The sequence below is a fragment of the Tamandua tetradactyla genome, chromosome 2 (genome assembly GCF_023851605.1).
Source record: "Tamandua tetradactyla isolate mTamTet1 chromosome 2, mTamTet1.pri, whole genome shotgun sequence".
NCBI classification, from domain to species: Eukaryota; Metazoa; Chordata; class Mammalia; order Pilosa; family Myrmecophagidae; genus Tamandua; species Tamandua tetradactyla.
The window spans coordinates 122395312-122415659 of record NC_135328.1 but is presented as its reverse complement, the minus strand read 5'-3'; the positions used below and the strand labels follow the sequence as shown (position 1 = coordinate 122415659).

At 45.3% G+C, this 20348-nt stretch overlaps 1 protein-coding gene across 4 annotated transcripts in view; it reads left to right on the top strand.

Moving 5' to 3' along the window:
- PTCH1 (patched 1) overlaps positions 1-20105 on the top strand; it is a 68323-nt gene extending 48218 nt beyond the window's left edge. For all 4 annotated transcript variants that reach the window (XM_077148707.1, XM_077148706.1, XM_077148710.1 and 1 more), the window contains 9 exons: positions 464-606; positions 2778-2961; positions 4558-4838; positions 6528-6665; positions 10112-10254; positions 13425-13524; positions 14029-14283; positions 16160-16703; positions 17233-20105. In XM_077148707.1, coding sequence (XP_077004822.1) covers positions 464-606; positions 2778-2961; positions 4558-4838; positions 6528-6665; positions 10112-10254; positions 13425-13524; positions 14029-14283; positions 16160-16702 — 1787 coding nt within the window. In that variant the 3' untranslated portion in view covers position 16703; positions 17233-20105. The remainder of the gene's footprint in view (positions 1-463; positions 607-2777; positions 2962-4557; positions 4839-6527; positions 6666-10111; positions 10255-13424; positions 13525-14028; positions 14284-16159; positions 16704-17232) is intronic.
- The last annotated feature ends 243 nt before the right edge of the window (positions 20106-20348 follow it).

The following is a 20348-nucleotide window of genomic DNA, read 5'->3' as shown; positions in this document are numbered from 1 at the left end:
TTGGAAGTTTGAATGTGTTTTTCCCCATCTGAGTGGAATTTCTGGTCTTATGAAGAACCTGTGGCTTAGCCCCGTACCGGTGGCATGAACGTGGTGTGTGTCTTCGTAACCCCATGGAGTGGCTCAGCCAGCTCTCTCGCTCTCTCCTTCTCTCTCTCTCTCTGTCTGGCTCTCCTTCAGGATACTCTTGGGGGAAAACGGAGGAGCTATTTTTTAAAAAGGTAATGGTATATATATATATGCTTCCTAGAAATAAATATGGCCTCCCTGCCCAACCTTGAGCCACGATTGTTGGCAACGTGCTGTTCATTCATAAAAACTCATATAGTATCACTTGAACTCAAAATAGAAGCAGAACACAAAGAGAGTGGTTTTAAAGCGTGATGTCCTCAGCTCACCGTATTAGGACCAGGATTATTCCAGTTATGAGCTTTAACGTATTGTGCACATTTGCCCTTTCCAGGACTGCAGGATGCATTCGACAGTGACTGGGAAACTGGGAAAATCATGCCAAACAATTACAAGAATGGATCAGATGACGGGGTCCTTGCCTACAAGCTCCTGGTACAAACTGGCAGCCGCGATAAACCCATCGACATCAGCCAGGTACTCCTGCTGCTCTTCCACATGGGGCTTCCAAGGGTCGTGCAGGTGCCAGATTAGAACATCTCTGGTCAATGGTCCATGATCCCAACCTGCGCTCTCCAGGGAGCCGAGGCATTAGGGGCTGGTAGAAAGAAAACCTGGAGTGGGCTGTAATTTGTCTCATCCCACCAGCTTGTTGGGTGACTTCAGCCAAGCTGGTGAGCCTCACCTTCCTCATCTGTGAAGTGGGGACAGGTGTTTCCCACCTCCAGCGTGAGTGTCAGGACAACATGCAGTCAGGGCAGTGAACTGCTCTTTCAGATGTTCGAGGCATTGCCCCTAGCGTTCCCTTCTGAATTCTAGTCTGTTACCATGTTGATCTTGCTTGTAATCCACTTGTAAGATGGGTTTGCTATATAGCAGTCCACTGAATGAGCAGAATTTGGGGTAGATTGGATGGGTTAGGAGATTGGAAAGGTTTTCAAAAGGGTGTGAGAACTTAACTTTTTGCAGTTGACTCCTTTGTGTCCCCATGGTCCAAGAAGTGGACAAGGAGTAAGACAAGTTGCTCTGTCACCCATGATGCCAAAGAAAATGCCAATCTTTGGAATCTGAGTGGACAGACTGCTTTAGGGGCCCTTCCCCCACCCTAAGCAAAAAGAGCTGGTTTCTCTTTCTAGAGGTGACAACCAAACTGCAGGCTCCTCGGCATTTCACTGCCTTAGTTGATTGTTTCATTGCTGAGCTAACAAAATACAATTGTATTCTCCAACTACATTTGCATTTTCTTACCCTTGGGTAGCGGCACATCCCTTTTGATTCTTCAGGTGTGTTGGCCAGTGTGTTTGGACTGTGGATCTCTAAAGAGTCCAGTCTTCCTTCAGGCTCTCACAGACCCTGTTCCCTCTTGCTCTTTGTAGCTTGCTTGCTTCACCCTCCGGCGAAAACCCTCATGCCAGTGATCTTCCCAGCAGCCCTGTTTATTGTCTCCTCTTTTTTGCTGGCATTAAAGGTGACAGATTTATAAAGTACATTGTTCAGAGATATTATAGAGCGCGAAATGCCATGCTCTGTAGCAACATGTGGCACGCTGTCGGGGCCCACCAGGGCATGAGCACGTAGGTACCAGGGAGGTGCCCAGGGAGCCAGAGTAGGTCTTAGGGACCAGGTTTACCAGGAGACACATGCGATTGGGTCATCGCTCTGCCTGGAAAGGAAGAAAGCCTGCTGTGTCCACGGAGGCCATGAGCTGTACTACGTGCTTCCAAAGATGGCTTGAAGACATACAGTTGTTATGTATCCTGGGGATTAATTGAATCCAGATCCCCGAAGTCTCCTTTTCTCACTCTCTTCCATTCTCTTTCTCCCTTCATTCTTTCCCTATTAATGGCTGTCACTGTTGTTTTTCATTTTGTTAAAAAAGACCCAAAAGTTTGGAGCCAGGCCTGAATCTAACATAAACACGGGGGTGGAATATATATATATATATACACACACACATACATACATATATCTCACACTGTTCTTTATGCAAAGAGCCTAAGTCCTAATTTGGAGGTGGCGTATTGGGTTCTGTGCGGGACTCAGCATAGTAACTACAACCAGGATTGACTCAGAAATAAGATAACCCGGTGGCCGTGGCTGTGCCCTGGTCTCTTCCACTTTCTGGCAATGGGCATTTTTTGCCTACGCAGGTCATAGGAGGCAAGTGTTAGCAAAATTTACACAGATGTTGTTTTATTGTTATAGCTCTCCTGTATTTACTGGGTGGCATTTCCTTCAGTGTTAACAACGGAGGTTAACTGCACACAGACATGGATGGGGATTCTTGCCAGGTTTTTTTTTTTTCCCTCCCCCCTTCCCCTCCTATAAATATGTTTCTCCAGATTGTTCATTCTCCGCCTTGGCTGCAGACTGTCTTTTAGCATTCAGATTTAATTGGTTCAGTCAATTCCTGAGCCATCTGCGGCATGGTGTGTTGGTTATAAGCACACCGGTCGCTGCATCCCCCCGATAAGTGCGTTTTGAAAGAAATCAAAGGTGTTTGATTGGATTTTCTACACTTGCAAACAGCGGGCATTCTAGTCTTTGTCGTAAATGCCGGCGCAGAGCGCGGCTTCTGTTCTCTCCGGGCGGGCGCGTGTTTCCGCCAAACCGCACTCTGAAAGGCCCCCGCTCTTCCCGTCTTGCAGCTGACCAACCAGCGCCTGGTCGATGCTGACGGCATTATTAATCCCAGCGCTTTCTACATCTACCTGACCGCGTGGGTCAGCAACGACCCCGTCGCCTACGCCGCCTCCCAGGCCAACATCCGGCCCCACCGACCGGAATGGGTGCACGACAAAGCCGACTACATGCCGGAAACCAGGCTGAGAAGTAAGTAGCCCTCCCTCTGAGGGCCGTGACGCCGACAGGAGTGGTCCACCGGGCTCTTCCAAGCGCAGGGATGCTCCAAGTCCTTCGACGCTACCCAGGGTTCAAAAGTGTAAACAGAACAATATATTTCTTTGAGTTTAAAACTCTGGGAGACGGATGAGGATGTGTAATGGAATACAACCCGGGGCTCTATCACTTTGAGAAATTGGAGTCCTTAATCTCTGCTGGTAGCTTTAACTCTCAAGCATTCCCCTGCTTCGTGCCAGCGGTCCCATGTGAAAGCTGGGGAAGCCCCCGCACTGAGTATTATTTTACCATCGCAAAGTGTTATCGCCGGGGATTCTGTGTTTATCTTAATTTTGTCAGCTTTGGTGTTGAAGAGATTTTTGGCACATCAGGCCGTTCCTGTAAGCCACCAAGCACCTGTACTCTGTCAGAGCTGTTTAAACCGGAGCAGAGAAGTCTGTATACAATAGCGTCCTCTTCCTTTCACCTCTCCGCCCAGAGTTTGAAAGGTGATTCTGCCTGTGGGTTTCATTTGCATTTATGCTGGCGATAGTAGTAGTTTATACTCCGGATGTTGGGCTGAGGGAAGACATGGAGAAAGGAGACGGGTCCCTTTGTAAACATGGTTGGAGAGCAAGCAAGTTGTGCTTCCCTGTTTCTAAACCCCAGAGCCTGGTGGCAAGCAGCCAAGGCTTGTCTTAATGAAAATTTATAGTTGAGATTATAATAGGGCAAATCATGTTTAGCAAGTCAACTGAATGACCCCAAAGGGTCTGGAACACACAACGGCAGTAACTAAATGCTTGTTGTGTGAGGATTTCTTCCCCTGTTGCTGAAGACTTAGCATTGCATTAGAAAAGAGGCATGGAAGGTTTAAGTCTGTTAGGTCACTAAAAGGATAAGAAAGTTAAGTTTTCCTCAGTATGGCATGGCTATCCAGTTATTTTGTTCTCACAAGCGATTGAGTAAAACTGTTTGAACTTAGTATTTCCACTTGCATCATTCAAACAAGAAATGTTCCCACAGGTTCATTTTTAAGTTGTTCAGACCCATTATATAAAGCAGGGCTACTTCTAGAAGGTTAAAATCAGAGGTAATGCTGGAGACCCGGGTTCGATTCCAGGTGCCTGCCCATGTGGAAAAAAAAAAAAATCAGAGGTAGAAGACAATGCAGATTCCAGGCTCCATCCCCTCCCTGCAGAAAACCAGATTCCAGGCTCCATCCCCTCCCTGCAAAAAACCAGATTCCAGGCTCCATCCCCTCCCTGCAAAAAACCAGAAGTGGATTGTTCTTTGAATTCTTTTAAACCAGATACTAAAATTGTAAAACCCAAAGACTAGCATCCCTCTTATTTGAAGGTGGAAAAAACCCTCCGTTAACCTTTCTTGAGAGCTCTTTCTCTTTCATTGCAATCATGGAGAATCTGGGGCATTCTCTTGAAAAAAAAGAAAACTGGGCACGAATGGTCTGAGTCACAATACAAATTGGTCACGTGTGTTTCATACCTGGACATTGTGCTCTTACCTTTCCGGGGCATGGCACGGGTCCCTTCCACCACAGGCCTTCTCCATGTTGCCCTCTCCCTCTAGTCCCAGCAGCGGAGCCCATTGAATACGCTCAGTTCCCTTTCTACCTCAATGGCCTGCGGGACACCTCGGACTTTGTGGAAGCGATTGAGAAAGTCAGGACCATCTGCAACAACTACACGAGCCTGGGGGTCTCCAGCTACCCCAACGGCTACCCCTTCCTCTTCTGGGAGCAGTACATCGGCCTCCGCCACTGGCTCCTGCTGTCCATCAGCGTGGTGCTGGCCTGCACGTTCCTTGTGTGTGCTGTGTTCCTCCTGAACCCCTGGACGGCCGGGATCATTGTGAGTTTCTTCTGAGGGACTTTGTGGCAGTCGCATTCCTTTCAGCATAGCTCTTGCTGCAGCCGGGAAGTTTTGTTTATGTCTGGGCCTCTGGAGGAGAAGGAGGGTATAGATTGCATCACCCAAAATATATTTGTTCTACTCGAGGTGGTGAGGTTCACGGTTAAGGTAGAGAGCCTTTAATGGCCTTAATCCTGGGCGGCTTCTCCTGCAGCTTTATAATTTGGGTATAAAGATATCGGAGAGCTTTTTAGGAACATTTTTCCATTGAGACTCGGAGCATTTATTTACAGCATTCAAAACATAACTCACTTCTTCAATCATAAAGGGTCAGTTTGTAACTTTAGCCCAGACCCAATATATATAGAAGGTTCTTCTCAATTTAACACGGAGGGATAATTAAAGAAGTCAGGGCCAAGCCGTCCATGGAGGAAAGTGGTTTTAGAGGTGGTTTTGTGTGTTGTGTGTGTCTTAAACTCGTGGTGGAAAGGAATGATAAACCAGTATTTCCAACCTATGTTTTTATGTCCTTTTTCCAAAACACTCCCAGGTTTGATGTAAGTTTCATGTAGAGTCTAATAAAATCATAGCAGTGTTTAAATTCCCTGAACTATGGTATAGCCTTCAAAATGCCAAAATTATAAAAACATAGACCAGGTCTTGTTTCTGCACCATAAGTCTGTGTGGCAGGTACGTTAAAAGGTAAATGTTTAGTCTGCCACAGTTTGCGTGGTACTTAAGCAATCGGTGTTGTTCATCTTTCATTAGCTTATTAAAAGAAGGCAAAAGCAACTTTTTATTATACTTGTTCTTCCCTCTACCACCCCCGAAAAAGGAAAGATGCTTTCTCTCCTTCTCCTCCATCTGTGTAAAGTTCATGGTTTGATTTGTATTTTTTTCCTTTTGGCCCACGAAACTCCAAAGTCTACTTCACAGATTTTCTTTCCATCTCCCCACACGTTTTTACAAGGAAGATGAAAGGCAAATGAAAGCTTTTCCTTAGACTTAACTGTTTGCTTTGTCCACCCCAGTCTCTCTACCTTTCTTCAAAGTGAAGGGGGCCCCTGTAACCTGACACGAGTCAGCTGATGACGTCCCCTCCCTCCCGGCTTAACTGGCTCCCAAGTCACCTTCACTTAGCCCATGGGCTCTCCAGACAAAAGCAAAACTGCTTTTACTGAAAAGAACTTTTTTTATGCACCCCACCCCATCAGGTTTCTTTGAGATGGAAAGTGAGGCAACCCCAAACTCAAAGTTTTAACTCAGTTATGAGTTGAAGGATGGTTTCTGATGGTTAAGAGCATTCCTTGTTTTAAACTATACTAAATCTGTACCTAACAGTGAGTCTTTGCTTGTGTTGTTCCTAATAGATTGCTCTTGTGGATTTTTTTTTTTTTTTTTTTGCTTCCTAGTGCAGTTTCTAGTACTCGAACAATTTGTAAGTAGTATACTCCATTTGACCTTTATAGACTCCTTCCAACAGTCTTACAAACTGGCCATCCTAAGGTCTCCATTCCCAACAGGGAGAAGTAGGATTAGAAAGTAAAGGCATCTTGTTAAAGCAAGTCAGTGCTTTTCATTGTATCTGGGTCACTGGCATTGCGCTGCTTAGGTCCGTTAGCATCCTCCCTTGTTTCCCACCCTGGAGCGTCCCCTGCCCGGTCACTCACCGCTGTGTCCTTCTGAAAGGTGATGGTCCTGGCTCTGATGACCGTGGAGCTCTTTGGCATGATGGGCCTCATTGGAATCAAGCTGAGTGCTGTGCCTGTGGTCATCCTGATCGCTTCCGTCGGCATCGGAGTGGAGTTCACCGTTCACGTGGCTCTGGTATGGGGGCTGTTTTAATCAAAACTTCATGAAAAACAGTGTCTCCTCTAGCTCTTTTAGTCTCCAAGCAGGAGCCGTTTAATTTTCATGGATATCAAGGAGCACACCTCTGTTATTTCCTAGGCTACTCAAAGCAAATACCTTGAAATGGGTTGGCTTAAGCAGTGGGAATTTATTAGCTAACAATTTGAGAGTGGGGGTGGGGGGGGCATGTCCAAATCCAGGCATTATCAGGATGAAGCTTTCTTCTCATAAACCAGTTGCTGGTGATCCCTGGTCCCTCTGCCACGTGGTTGAGGCCTATGGCAGCGTCTTCTGGTCTCTCCTCTTCTGGGTTCCATTTCAGCTTCTTGTGTCCAGTGGCTTTCTCTCTTTTGTCTGAATTTCATTCTCTTATAAAAAACTCCAGTAAGAAGATTAGGACCCATCCTGTTCAGGTAGGTGACATCTTAGTTGAAGTAGCCTCATCAAAGGGTCCTATTTACAATGCGTCCACACCCACAGGAATGGATTAGATTTAAGGACACGTTTTTTCTGGGGTACATGTACCTCAAACCACCATGACACCCAACCAGACATCACAGTGAAAAGGCTTCAGAGCACAGGAATTCCTAGGAGGAACTGGAATTTTTGTGGATTCCTTTCCTTCCCTTTTGGGGGTCTAAGGAGAAGGGCACTGAAGGTGAAGTAGCTGAGCCTTATTAACAGTTGGCCATGCCATCTGGGACCTTGAAGGATTTTGCTTATTTGGTGTTCAGTGTGTCATCAGAATCATCACAGGTCTTGAAAGGGACTACTTTGTTCCTAAAAATGGGTTGTGTGTGGGAGTGTACATGCATGTGTGGGCATGCATACACACAATTTTTAAAACAACAGTAATAAAGCAGGGATAAAACAAGACCACCCTCCCAGGGTTGGTGGGAATGGCATAGTTGAGGATGAGGCTGGCTGGCAGCCGAGTAAATACCCTCAGGCCTGTGATTGAAGGCTCAGGTGCATAGCTGTGAAGAGCTGGCTGCTCCACCTAAGCCCACCCAGCAACTTCGACCACCCAGCCTCTAAATCCAAGACAGCAGAAAGTACGAGAACTGGTGTGGCTTTCAAGAGAGGGAAAAAAAAAATTCCCCTTTCTTTGTATGCCCACTCCTGTAAATGCTTGGTTGAAGGAAATTAAATTCCAGGAAGAGTCTTTTAATCCAAGAGACAAATCCATTGTATACATTTATCAGAGAATTGTTTCAGGGCAAAACTCCATAGAGTTGAAATATAATATTAATTCTTTTGCTGTATTTCCATATTAATAGCCTTATAGCAGTGTGTAAATTATATTCCATCTACAGGTGTGCTTCAAGCCTAAGTACTTGGGATGGACATTTCAATAAGTGTTCACTGACTGGATAAATACTGATGGTCAGATGACTCTAGCTAAGACAGCTAGCATTAGACTAAAGTGGACTTGGACCAAATTACTTTTGGTCTTGCTTTTATAATCCCTAGCAATGATTTTCTTTAGACTCAGGACAAGGCATAAGCATGTCTACACATAGGCCTCTGTGCCTTGTACCTTTTGGAGTCCTTTGGCAGCTGCACAAAGGAGGCTTTTTTGGCTATTATTATGTGACTTAGAGGTAGTAAACTTTTGTGTTTCAGAAGGATGCCTGCTTTGTTGAAGTGGTTCCATTTTTTCCCCAATGTATATTAAAAAGTTGATTTGTATAAATAGTATTCTCCAGATTTTGAGCCTGCTTGAGTTATTTTCCTCCATCGAGCATGGAGGAGGGAGTTTTTTTTAAAAAGAAGAGCACCTCAGCCTAGGCTTAGAAAGACACGATTCTAGTACCATTTCACCAAAAAGGAAAAATTGTTTGCATATGAATTATGAGTCCACAAGTTGTTTCAATCTGATGCAAATGAAAACGACTTTTAAAATGTAGCTAGCTAACAAGGGCCTTCTAAACAGATTTTTATAATAGAGGTGCTAACTGTAAGTCTTCATCAAGAGTGCCAGCCACACAGAGAATATGGCATTCTTACCCTATCCTGTATATGAAATCCTATTTAAAGTAGGCAGTTATTGCTCTTATAAGATTTTTGAAATGATAGAATGAGCTTGATGAAGAAGACTCTTTTTCCATGGAAATCTTTAAGAAATAAATGGCTTCCTGTCCGTTCAGTACTTTTCAGTAACATGTAAGTTGTATGCGACAGGATAATACAACTTGACCCTTTTTGTCTCATGGACTGAATATGGCAAAAAGCAACATGGTTCCAAAGTGTCTTCGTGCTTTCATCCCAAGAGAAAATGGGACTCTAGATCGACACTAATGCCTTCCCAATTCTGATAGAGTATATGTATAAGTGGAGCCCATTTTAGAAATACTTGTTATAAAGCAAAACATGAAAACTCACAGCACATGTTTGTATAATTTTATAACTGGATCTTTTAAGGAAAATAACTGTTCCTGCCCTTCCACAGGGTAGATCAGGAATGGGATTGCACCCTACAATGTGCTGTACCCCTTGATTTTTAATGTGAATACTAGACACACGAGGGGCTACAGCCTGCAAAAACTCTGAGCCCTTGCTACTCAGCATGTTTCAAGGCAACCAGAATTTCCAAGCAGAGAGAGAACTCAACCCTCCCTGGTGGGGTCCCCCTGTAGAACCACACAGGGTCTTATAGTAAGTAATCCACATCATAGACTGATACATATGTACTTATTCTGAATTTCCATTGGGTATCAACCGCGTTCTTGATGTAGAACAGCTTTAGGAATGCAACTTCCAGTTGTAAGTCCTGTAGTTTCCTTGTGGTACATCATGGTGTTTAGATGTGCTACATTAATTGGAGCACAATGACAGAAATTCTCACCTCAGTATAGTCGTGTGAAAATAAGTATTTAGCATCCAATTTCATGTGACACCAAGCTAAGTGCATTCAGCAATAAGGCTCTGACCATCCAAAAATTTGCCAGAACAGGGTAGTTGTCACAGCTAGATGTCAGCCATGTGAATGGTGTGAGATAAGTGGAGAGGAAAAAAAGCCCTAGGAGTTAGTAATGCTGAATACTTGGAGGGGAAAAGACAAAAAAACCGTAGGAGCCAATAGTGGTGGAAAGGAAGGAAGATTTGTTTCATTTTCTGTGTAGTTTTGTTTTGTTTTAAAATTTAAGATCAATGTACTTTCCATCTTTCTTTGTTCAAGACTTTCATCTACACTAAATATGACCCAACATCAAGAGCATATCATTTTAATTTAGGCCCAGTTTTAGCTAATTGAACTACTCTGATTAAACATTTTAGCATCTCAGATCAGACAGTAAGATATGAGAAATTCTGGAGTGGCAGATTAAAGCAGTTTAGAGGGGACACCATTTAAGACTAAGCTGAACATCTGACCATATGAAGTCCAGGAACCTGATTGTTCGCTCTCGTCCACTACACAGGCCTTTCTCACAGCCATTGGTGATAAGAACCGTAGGGCTGTGCTAGCCCTGGAGCACATGTTTGCCCCCGTCCTGGATGGCGCTGTGTCCACTCTGCTGGGAGTGCTGATGCTTGCAGGATCTGAATTTGATTTCATCGTCAGGTACGTGTGAGAGAAGACTTTTAAAAAAAAAGTCATTGCTTGCACAAATGATCTTTGTTGTTTATTTCCTGCAGTATCTGGTAGGTTGCAACATATCTTCTTTGTGACTCCGGTTTCTTCTGAATTTATTAACTCAGAGGTGTACCGAGAGTTATAAAGACGGGCTCTCCTCTAGAAGCTTCAGTGGGCTCTCTTGTGAAAAACAATGATGGGTTTGGGGCTAGCAGCAGAGGCAGCTTGAGACTAAAGGATCACCCAGTATCCCAGTCATCAGTATCCCAGATTAGAAATAGATACAGAAAGAAATGGCCACAGTTCCCAGTAATTGACTGAATTTGACCTTCGCTTCCTTTCCTTCAAAACTGAATAAAAGTGCCTAAATGTTATTATTTAAGGAGGGAAGATTAGTGTGCCCAGATTTCATACTGAAGTCCTCGTTGAGATTTAGGAAGTATTAAGCATATGACTTTGGTGATAAATTTTCGAAATGCAAGCCTAATTTTGATATTTCTTTTCGGATCTAAACAGGCAAGTAGTTTCTAGGGAGTTCAATTAAGAATTTGACTGTGAGGTACCACAGGAGAGCAAGTTTTCCTTTTGAAAAGAATTTGAGAACTGCAGGGAAAGACCATTTTCTACCCTTAAACAGCCTTTGTGGCTTTGTGGAGTTGCTAATCTTGGAAGTGACCCTGCTATACGTGGAGGGGCAAGGCCAAACTCTGTCACTAAATAAAAGATAGCCAAGAACTGGAACGGTGATAGGGCAGAACCAAAAGTGAGAAGGGACTAAATTGCTTGGGATGCTTCCATACTCTGGAGAGATAATTTAAGCAGATTTTCCTAGGGTTATTGTGTATGAGTGGGTCCTCTTATTTTTAAGAAACAAGGAGAGGGTTTTAACAAGAAAGTAGAGCCAACATTTCTTTATTATGGAAAAAGGATCAACTCATTGATTAATAGCATACCCCATAGGGCAGCTCAGCATCGTGTAGATTCATTCAGCCTTCCTAGGAGGACTGCCTGAGTCTGCTGGCTGTGGTTTTGCTGTAGGGGGGATGCTGACGTGGAATGGCTGTTATAGCACAGACCACTCGAGGACCTCTATAAATGCAAACCGGATTGAGTAGGCCTGGGGTGGGGCAGAGACCTGCAATTTTAGCCAGCTTCCCTCACCACAGACCGTGGATCAATTAGTCAACCAATTTGTGAAGTCTTCTTTGCCAATCCCAAATAGATATTTTCCTACAATTAGAGAAAGGTTTTTGTTTTTGCTTCGTTTTAAGCTTTTAATTTGACGTTGACGTTTCCTTTATTTCCTTCCTCCCCACTCATTCAGACATTCATGCTCTTTCTTTAGGGTATAAGGAATTGCGTTTGAGTAATTCCTCTCTCATTCAACCCACATGTACCGTGTACCCTTAAGAGCTATCTTGCATTAGCACAGAGCTGTCCTTTGGAGCTTACAGTCTTTGAGGGATGGGCAATTTAAAACCTTGGGATCTCAGGGGATCTAATTCACCTTTATAGAGGGTGCTTAGTAAACCACAGAGAGGAAAACTCAGCCTGAATTACAGTCACCAGGCTGGGAACCTGGAGGCTAGAATCCCAGTTCTCTCATCTACTCCATAGCTGCTCCGTCCCTTCCAGAGATATCAGGCTTCCTATTTCAAGCACTTAAAAGGGCTTCCCATTTTCTAGAACTGGATGGATTAACCTGATAAAGCCCTCACCAAGGTCGAATAAATGAGCAGACATTGTATACACTAAGCCGTCAGAAATCTAATTGGTCTGTTTATGCTACAGTTAGATGGATGGGATGCAAATGTCTTAATGCCTGTGGCTGATATATGCCTCAACTTAAAGTTCCAGCAGTTTACATTAGAGCAAGACATTGGCTGCTTGGTTTTTACTAATGCAGCTCAGAAGTTTCTAGTGTTTACAATAGCTGCAAAGTATTTGTGTTTTTATAGGGATTCTCTCCCCTTTAATCTAATTTCGAAACATATATAGACATGGCAAAGTCGGGTGCCTGTTCCGTTTTATGATCAAGAGGACCATTAACAGATAGATATCTTACCCGGGGTCTTCCCAGAACATCCTAAGCCTCTTCCCCGCCCCCTCCCCCCACCCCAGCCCACTTCCATCAAAATTGCCCCTAGAAATCATTAGTTACAGAAATGGATCCCAGTATTGAGTCTGCTCTCTCCAGCTGTGTGGAGTGTCCGCCAGGGAGGCTCGGCTGGGCTGACAGGTTTACCTCGGTATTCATGAAGGATCCCAGACCTTAGCCCTCAGTGGTGGGAAAGCAGGCCCACTTGGGCCCTTTCCTCTTCTTCCATGGAGCTGCAGCCTTTATGTTTGAATTGGCTGACGCAAAACAAGAGTATTCAGAGATGCTAAATTGTTCAACAAAAGATTAGCCCGCAGAGCAGCCCAGCCATTGTGGAGCGCCCTCACCCTGCACAATGCTCCAGCTCCCACGGAATGGGCAGCATTTTCTTTGCAGAAAGCTGGTTCCTGTGTTCTGAAAAACGTTGCAGTGGGAGCTGTTTGGTAAAACTGGAACTCACAGAATTCTCGGCAGAAAGTTGTGATTAATGAAAGCCAAAGGAAACCCTTACCTGATACGCTAGAGATTAATTAGCAATTCTGCCCTGAGATGCAGACGCATTTCACAGTGGATTAGCTGCTTGCAGAAGTGGGCTTCTTTTCCTCCTGGGCTAAATTGTTTAAATTCTACACCCTTCACTTCATGTGTTTGCTTCTGCTGGGTACCCACCCCCCAGCGAACAGGGCCCCTCAGCATTGTATTTGTTCTTTCATTCTGCTCAGCCATTCAGTTTGCATTCCATATTTTTGTGTTTGTAGAACACACTCATAAATAACATCATATGCCATGAGGTTTCAGCATATTTAACAAGCTACATTTTTTTTTCTTACCTTCGTGAACTAACACTTGGAGTCACGTGGAATGTAGTCATAAAGTAAAAAAAAAAAAAAATCTTAGGCTGAATGAGAACTCATTCTAATTTGTTTTCTAACTGGTTTTGTAACAGCCTTGTCAGTGCTGTCGTTTTTCTTAATTTTGGGATTTTGACATGCTGAAATATTTGGGCACATGAATTGACTTTTGCCATTGTAAACTTTCCCATTTCCCTTTTATCTTCAAGGTATTTCTTTGCTGTTCTGGCGATCCTAACAATCCTGGGTGTCCTGAATGGATTGGTTTTGCTTCCAGTCCTTTTGTCCTTCTTTGGACCATACCCCGAGGTCAGTAATTACGCCGGGCGCAATGGACAATGCACAGGCCACCTGAAAGTTATTTTTCCTGGTGTCACTCTTAATTTAGATATTTAGGTATATCCACATTTGCTGACCGTTTACCTTTTCAGTAAACATCTCATTAACCATGACTTTTTTCTCACCAATGTGATAGTTTTGGAGGATGCAGTGCTGGTTTGGTTTTGTCACTTGTGAAAACCAGCCAACGGGCAGCCCCACTCTCATAGGCCTCTAAAATAAAGCACTCTCCATTCAGGATGAATACCTGGGCCTGAATTAGAGTGAAAAATGCAGATTCTGCCTTTTCATCTTCTAAAAGCAAAGGGCAGAAATTTCACTCTGGCCTTGAGGTGGCCAAGGGGGAAGGCGAACAGAGTAGTGGAAGGGGCCCCAGAGGGAGCCAGTGACCCCTGAATACTACTGGGTTTTCAACTTTGGTTGAAACCAGGTAGGCGGATGATAAGGTTTATAATCTGTGATGCCCTTAAATAGGTGTCTCCGGCCAACGGGCTAAACCGGCTGCCCACTCCCTCCCCTGAGCCGCCCCCCAGCGTGGTCAGGTTTGCTGTGCCCCCCAGTCACACGAACCATGGGTCCGACTCCTCTGACTCGGAGTACAGTTCTCAGACAACCGTGTCGGGCCTCAGCGAGGAGCTGCGGCACTACGAGGCGCAGCAGGCTGCCGGGGGCCCTGCCCACCAAGTGATCGTGGAAGCTACGGAAAACCCCGTTTTTGCCCGCTCCACTGTAAGTCACTGTGGGGGCAGTTGGGGGCCCATTGCCACCCAGGACAGGGGGCCCAGGGGTCACAGGGTGTCATGGCATCCCTGTCCTACCTGCCCTAAACCACAGATCATAGATACACAGGATACAAAAACAAAGCATAGGTTCAGTTGAAGCATGTGAAATTGACATTTTTATACTTGAAAAAGAGTCAAATATTGGCAGTTTCTTATGATTTGATCTAATAAGGATTTAAAAAGGCCGGGGAAGTAGAGGGGGAGGGATGGCTGGATGAATATGGCAAATGGGGCAAAATGTTAAAAGTCGGTGGAACTACGTAACTGGGTACGGTGGAGTTCTCTATTTGGGTTTTGCAACTATCTTGTAAGTTTGAAAGTATTTAAAAATAAGTTTAAAAAGGGCAGATCCAGAATCAGTATCCCTGCAAAACATTAGCCTGTATCTAATTTTAAGTACAGTTTGAGCCTAAGTGCCAGGAGTAAAACATGCCTTGTTTTTTGTTTTTTCTTTTTTCTTTTTAAGCCATGTTTCCTTTTAAGAATGATATATATATTTTTTTAATGTAATGGTATTTTTATTGCCAGCAAAAGTTATTTTTCCCCCTTCCATTTTTGTTATCTTTAATTTGCCTTTGGCACAAAATTAGAGTAATCATTAATGGTTAAGACTTTACCATCAGCTTCTGTGGCCACAAGCTCATATTCCGGGTGGATGGAGATAGCAGAGAAGCCGAGAACCACCCCTAACTTCTCAGCCTTCCATAATCCAGGGAAGTCGTGAGGCATCCCCGGAGCCCCTTTTCAGAGGCTCCAGGAGATTCAGCAACATCCTCCCCCACCGCAACCCCCGCCCGCCTATGTGCTCCCAGAACATTCCCTGCCAGGAGCAGAGACCTAAAAACCCAAGAAAGGTTCCGAAGCTCAAGTTGCCTGCTCGAGGGCCTCCTGCTGTCCTTCCAGGAAATGGGTAGTCCAGTCCCAGGCCAGAGTGGCCCTTCCATGAAAGAGAGCGAGGCCAACCAAATAACCTAAATTTTCCTCCTCTCACCCCCCACGGTGGTGCCTGCTGAGCTGCAGTGTGAATCTGGTTTTGTTCAGCGGGGGCCTAAAAATAGGTACAAGCCGAACGACTTTGAAGTTGGTCACGGTCCTTTTGATTGATGTGGCCACTGTGCGGCTCCATGCTTTGTCTAGGGATCCAGAAACCAGACTCCTAACAATCGCACGGAGCAGCACTGCCCGATAGAACTTTCTGCGCCGTGGAAATGTTCTCTCTCTGTGCCGGCCGTGGAGCCCTGGAAACCTGGCTAGCGTGTGTCTTAGGAACTCAAGTTTTCACTTTCATTTTAATTGAATTAGCCACCTGTTTGGCATGGCTACCATTCCGGACAGCAGAGGTTTTGGTGGTCCTTCTCCCGCCCTGTATCCGGGAGAGCCAGGGTTCAACAGGTTTCAGGAGCAGCCAGATCTGATCAGACTGGGGGGACTCAGGGAGGGCAGATTGTGGGAGGTCGGCAGCTGGGAGGCCCGGCCACCACAGCCCTGCGTTTATGAGCGGCAGCCACATGCATCCAGCCAGCTGTGTTTGAGAAAGCCCAGGAATAGGATCCAAATAAAGGCCTCCTCTGCCACATCCCCAAGGTTCTTAAAAGAACCGGTTTTTCTTTTGTGGGTTGAAGGTCTCCCCTCCACCCCAGCCCCTCTCCCAGCCCAGGGTTGCCTTTCCTTCACCGGGGGGGGGGGGGGGGGGGGGGGGTGACTGCATGTGGGTGGCAGGGCGGGAGAGGATCCAGGGAGGGAGGGGCAGGAAGGGTGGGGGGGCGACACCCAGCCTCGGGTGAGCACCTGTGCCTGTGCTAACCTGCCTTCACCCTCTGCAGGTGGTCCACCCCGAATCGAGACACCATCCCCCCTCCCACCCTCGACAGCCGCCCCACCTGGACTCAGGGCCCCCGCCACCAGGGCGGCCTGGCCAGCAGCCCCGCCGGGAGCCCCCCAGGGAAGGGCTGCGGCCGCCCCCCTACAGACCGCGCAGGGACGCTTTTGAAATTTCTACTGAAGGGCATTCTGGACCTAGCAATCGGGACCGCGTGGGCCCCCGAGGGGCTCGCTGCCACAACCCTCGGCACCCAGCGTTCACTGCCATGGGCGGCCCCGTGCCTGGGTACTGCCAACCCATCACCACTGTGACTGCGTCCGCCTCGGTGACCGTGGCAGTGCACCCCCCGCCCGGGCCGCCGCGGAACCCCCGAGGGGGGGCCTGCCCGGCCTACGAGGACTACCCCGAGGCGGACCACGGGCTCTTTCAGGACCCCCACGTGCCTTTTAATGTCTGGTGCGAGAGGAGGGATTCGAAAGTGGAAGTCATAGAGCTGCAAGACGTGGAGTGCGAGGAGAGGCCCCGGGGAAACAGCTCCAACTGAGGTGCGCACGCCCGCCTGGGCTTTTGCTGTCCTGCAGTGCAGGAGCAGCCGAGGGCCCTGGAGGGCCCTGGAGGGCTCATTCAGGGGGGGCCCTGAGGGCCCCCCAGAAGAGTTCCTTGGGCTTTCTCAGGCTGCCTTCTTCAGATTAGGACGCTAATCTGTGTTCACCCTTGGGGCACCAATTGAGTTCTAAGTTGGGTCTCTTTTCTCCCCATGTTAAACTGCTGAGGGCCAACGTGACATAGTAAAGGAGATAAACGCACAGACCTTTTACCAATTTTAAAGTAATTACATAATGTGATCATAAATGGGCAGCTTGGTGAACGGTCATAAAGCGAGCCCGCGATGTTGGCAGCCCCCAAAGGAAGAAATATGGAGACCAGCCCCCATCCAGCGCCCCTCCCCCCAGGAAATCACGAACCTGGTTTCTGATAGACATAGATTAGTTTTGCCTGGTTTTGTACTTTTTAAATATGGACTTATACTCCTTGTACCCATTTTGACTTCCTTCCTTTCTTTTTTTTTTAAAGGGTGAGTAAAATCTGAAGCAAAGAGGCCAAAGATTGGAAACCCCACTCCCCCATACCCCGTCCCCCACCCACCTCTTTCCAGAACTGCTTGAAGAGAACTGCTTGGAGTTATGGAGGTGTGCTGCGCCAGGAGAGCAGTTCATTGTTACTGTAACCGATTGTATTATTTTGTGAAATATTTCTATAAATATTTAAGAGGTGTACACATATGTAATATAGGAAGGACCGATGTAAAGTAGTATGGTCTGCGGTTTCTGGCTCCTGTCCCAGAGTGGGGAGGCTGCAGTGGGGCCCCTCCCTGTTTGTACATTGATCTCTGTGCCACAACCAAGCTTAACTTAGTCTTAAATTTCAGCATATGTGGCTGCTGCTTAAATATTGTATAATTTACCTGTATAATTCTATGCAAATATTGCTTATGTAATAGGATTATTTTGTAAAGGTTTCTGTTTAAAATATTTTAAATTTGCATATCACAACCCTGTGGTAGTATGAAATGTTACCGTTAACTTTCAAACACGCTATGCGTGATAATTTTTTTTGTTGTTGTTTAACGAGCAGATATGAAGAAAGCACGCTAATCTTGGTGGCTTTTCTAGGTGTATATGGTCCTTTTGTTTGGCTGTGTGTGTGACCATGTGCGTGATTTCCCAGTGTACTGTACTGTGATTTGGGGATTCTTTGTTTTTTGTTTTTTCCTTTCTTTTTTGTTTCTTTTCGCTGTCTGTAATCTTCGTGGGCTCTGACCTAATCAGGCTGGAGTGTCAGGGTACCTTAATTGCCTAGTGCTGGTGGAGGGCTGGCCCTACACATCCAGCCTTAAACTTTGGAAATGGCCCAGGGAACACGTCTGGTCCATGGCATATCACACAGTGATTGGCCACCCTCCAGATATCCCACCTTGTGCTTCAGTGGAGAGAAGTTCTTCACATGGATCGTTGTGGTTGGCCTTGGAACCTCAGGGTATAGAGCTAACATCCATTCATCTTCACTGATACTGAAGAGTTGGATGCTGTGCCTAAAATAGTCTGCAGCCTTCATTGTACCCATGTCACGCCCAACACACACACATTCAAACATTAAGAGCAGATGGGCGATCTCTTGGAGACCAGGGCCCCAACTACAGGTAGAAAACCCCATTCTGTTGATTCCAGGCCCACTATAATCCCCTAGGTGATGTTTTGACTCCCTACCTTTAAACACCCTCTCTTCCTAAATTGACCAGTTGTTTTGCGGCTTTCTGAACCTGTTTGCATGGTCTTTCCAAATAAATAGCATCCAGTCTGCTGAGGCAGAGCCAGAAGTTTCACAGGATGTGAGCTTCCGGAGGATCCCTCTCGGTTTGTTCACATCAACAGTGTGGGTGCAGATTTCCTAAAGAGGTGGGAAACCTCGTCTCTCTCCCTTTGCCATGACTAGTGTGCATTCATTGTGACATTTACTGAAGAGCAGGAGGATGCTCATTGCATACACCAGAAAAATGTGTATGGCAGCAGATCTCTCAACCAGGTGTCATTTTAAAAGATTTGCTTCTGTGTCAATTCTGTTCTCTTGCTCAGTCCCCACCTCCCCTTCAAAATCAGGGCTGACCCCTTGTTTACAGACACTTGAGAACTCAAAGGAAAGGCTCAGTTTCCCACATGGCTGAGTCCTAAGCTACTGTTAGGAATGCACAAATGCCAGCTCCCATGAATTCCTCCTGTTTTACCTAGAAAATCTTAATAGAAAGACAGCATGCCCTCAGGCGTACTGGTGGTGTAGTGACCTCAGTCCCTAAAAACGGCCACCACAGTGTGGTAACACGGCTGCTCTCACTGCTGCTGTTTTGGTGCCTCGTCGTCAGCCACTGTCTACCTAGTACCCACCTCTGATCAAAAAACTTACTTCCTGCATTGAGGAGAGCAGTGATGCGAAATTCTGAGGTCTGCTGCTCTCTGGCCCTGGGTATATCCTTGCCCCTTTCCTGAGCCCAGCTTGCACAGGCGCGTGTGAACCTGCCCAGTCCTCTGCTTTCTGCACAGCGTGGAAACTTTCCCCCCCCTCGTCACATTGGCAAAGGGAGAACTCGGGGCTGGCAGGCAACTAGAATTTCTCTTTGGAGTTTTTTTTTTTTTTTTTTTTTTAATTTTGTCTGTCTTGTTTGTTCATTTGGATGTTTAAAAAAATTTTTTTTTTAAATCTTGGCTGATAATTTATAATTTTGTATCATAAGAATGTTTTCTTACAGTATTTGTCATGCCAGTTTATAACAAAAAAATGCAGGGATTTTATTTCTATTGGAAACACTATTACAGCTATGTTTTACTTTTGAACAGATTTTTATTTGTATAGAGTGCTTACTAATGTTAAATAGTTCAGAGTATATAACATTTACATTAAGGACTCATGGTAGGTTTTAGTGTAAGGAGTTTAAAGGAGATAAATATTCAAACTGGGTCCCATTGTCTGCCGAGTTTGGTGGAAATGGGTATGTGTCATTTCATTTACAAAGATAAAAGTATGCCATATAATTTATTTATATGAAAATTTATTTTTGTAGTGTACATAGTAGTCATCAAGTCTTTCGACAGAAGTATATTTTTAAAGAATTTATATGTGATGAATCCATAATGTCTGGAACTTTGCTGAGACATGAGTGGGGCACACTTCATTGTGAATTACGGCAAGGAAAAGGAAATGTTTAACAGTGTTAAGAGAGTGAGAGCCGGTGGATACTCCTGCGATTGTGAAATGTGTATTAGTTGCCCTTTGGGACCTTATGCGGTTCTCATTTTAAACCTTGGAAGGCGAAAATGTACAAACTCTCTAAATATTAATGTTCAAACACTGATAGAAATTCTAACATGAATAAAAATAATATAACTTGTTGGTTATGTTTTTGTGTTTTTAAATTCGAATTCTTTATGAGGGCAGTTAGTGTTTCAGGCCATCACGAACTTTGCTGTTTAGTCTTGCTAATGTTCAATGTTCATTTTTAAATTCTACTTTGTGGAAGCATTGTTGAAAGAAGAAGAGTCCTGATTTTTTAATATTTTTGACACCAAGGAAGTTCCTAAATTACCTTTCCAAATTCCCTCTTCTCTCATCTCTTAACATTCCTGTTTTGATGTGATGCC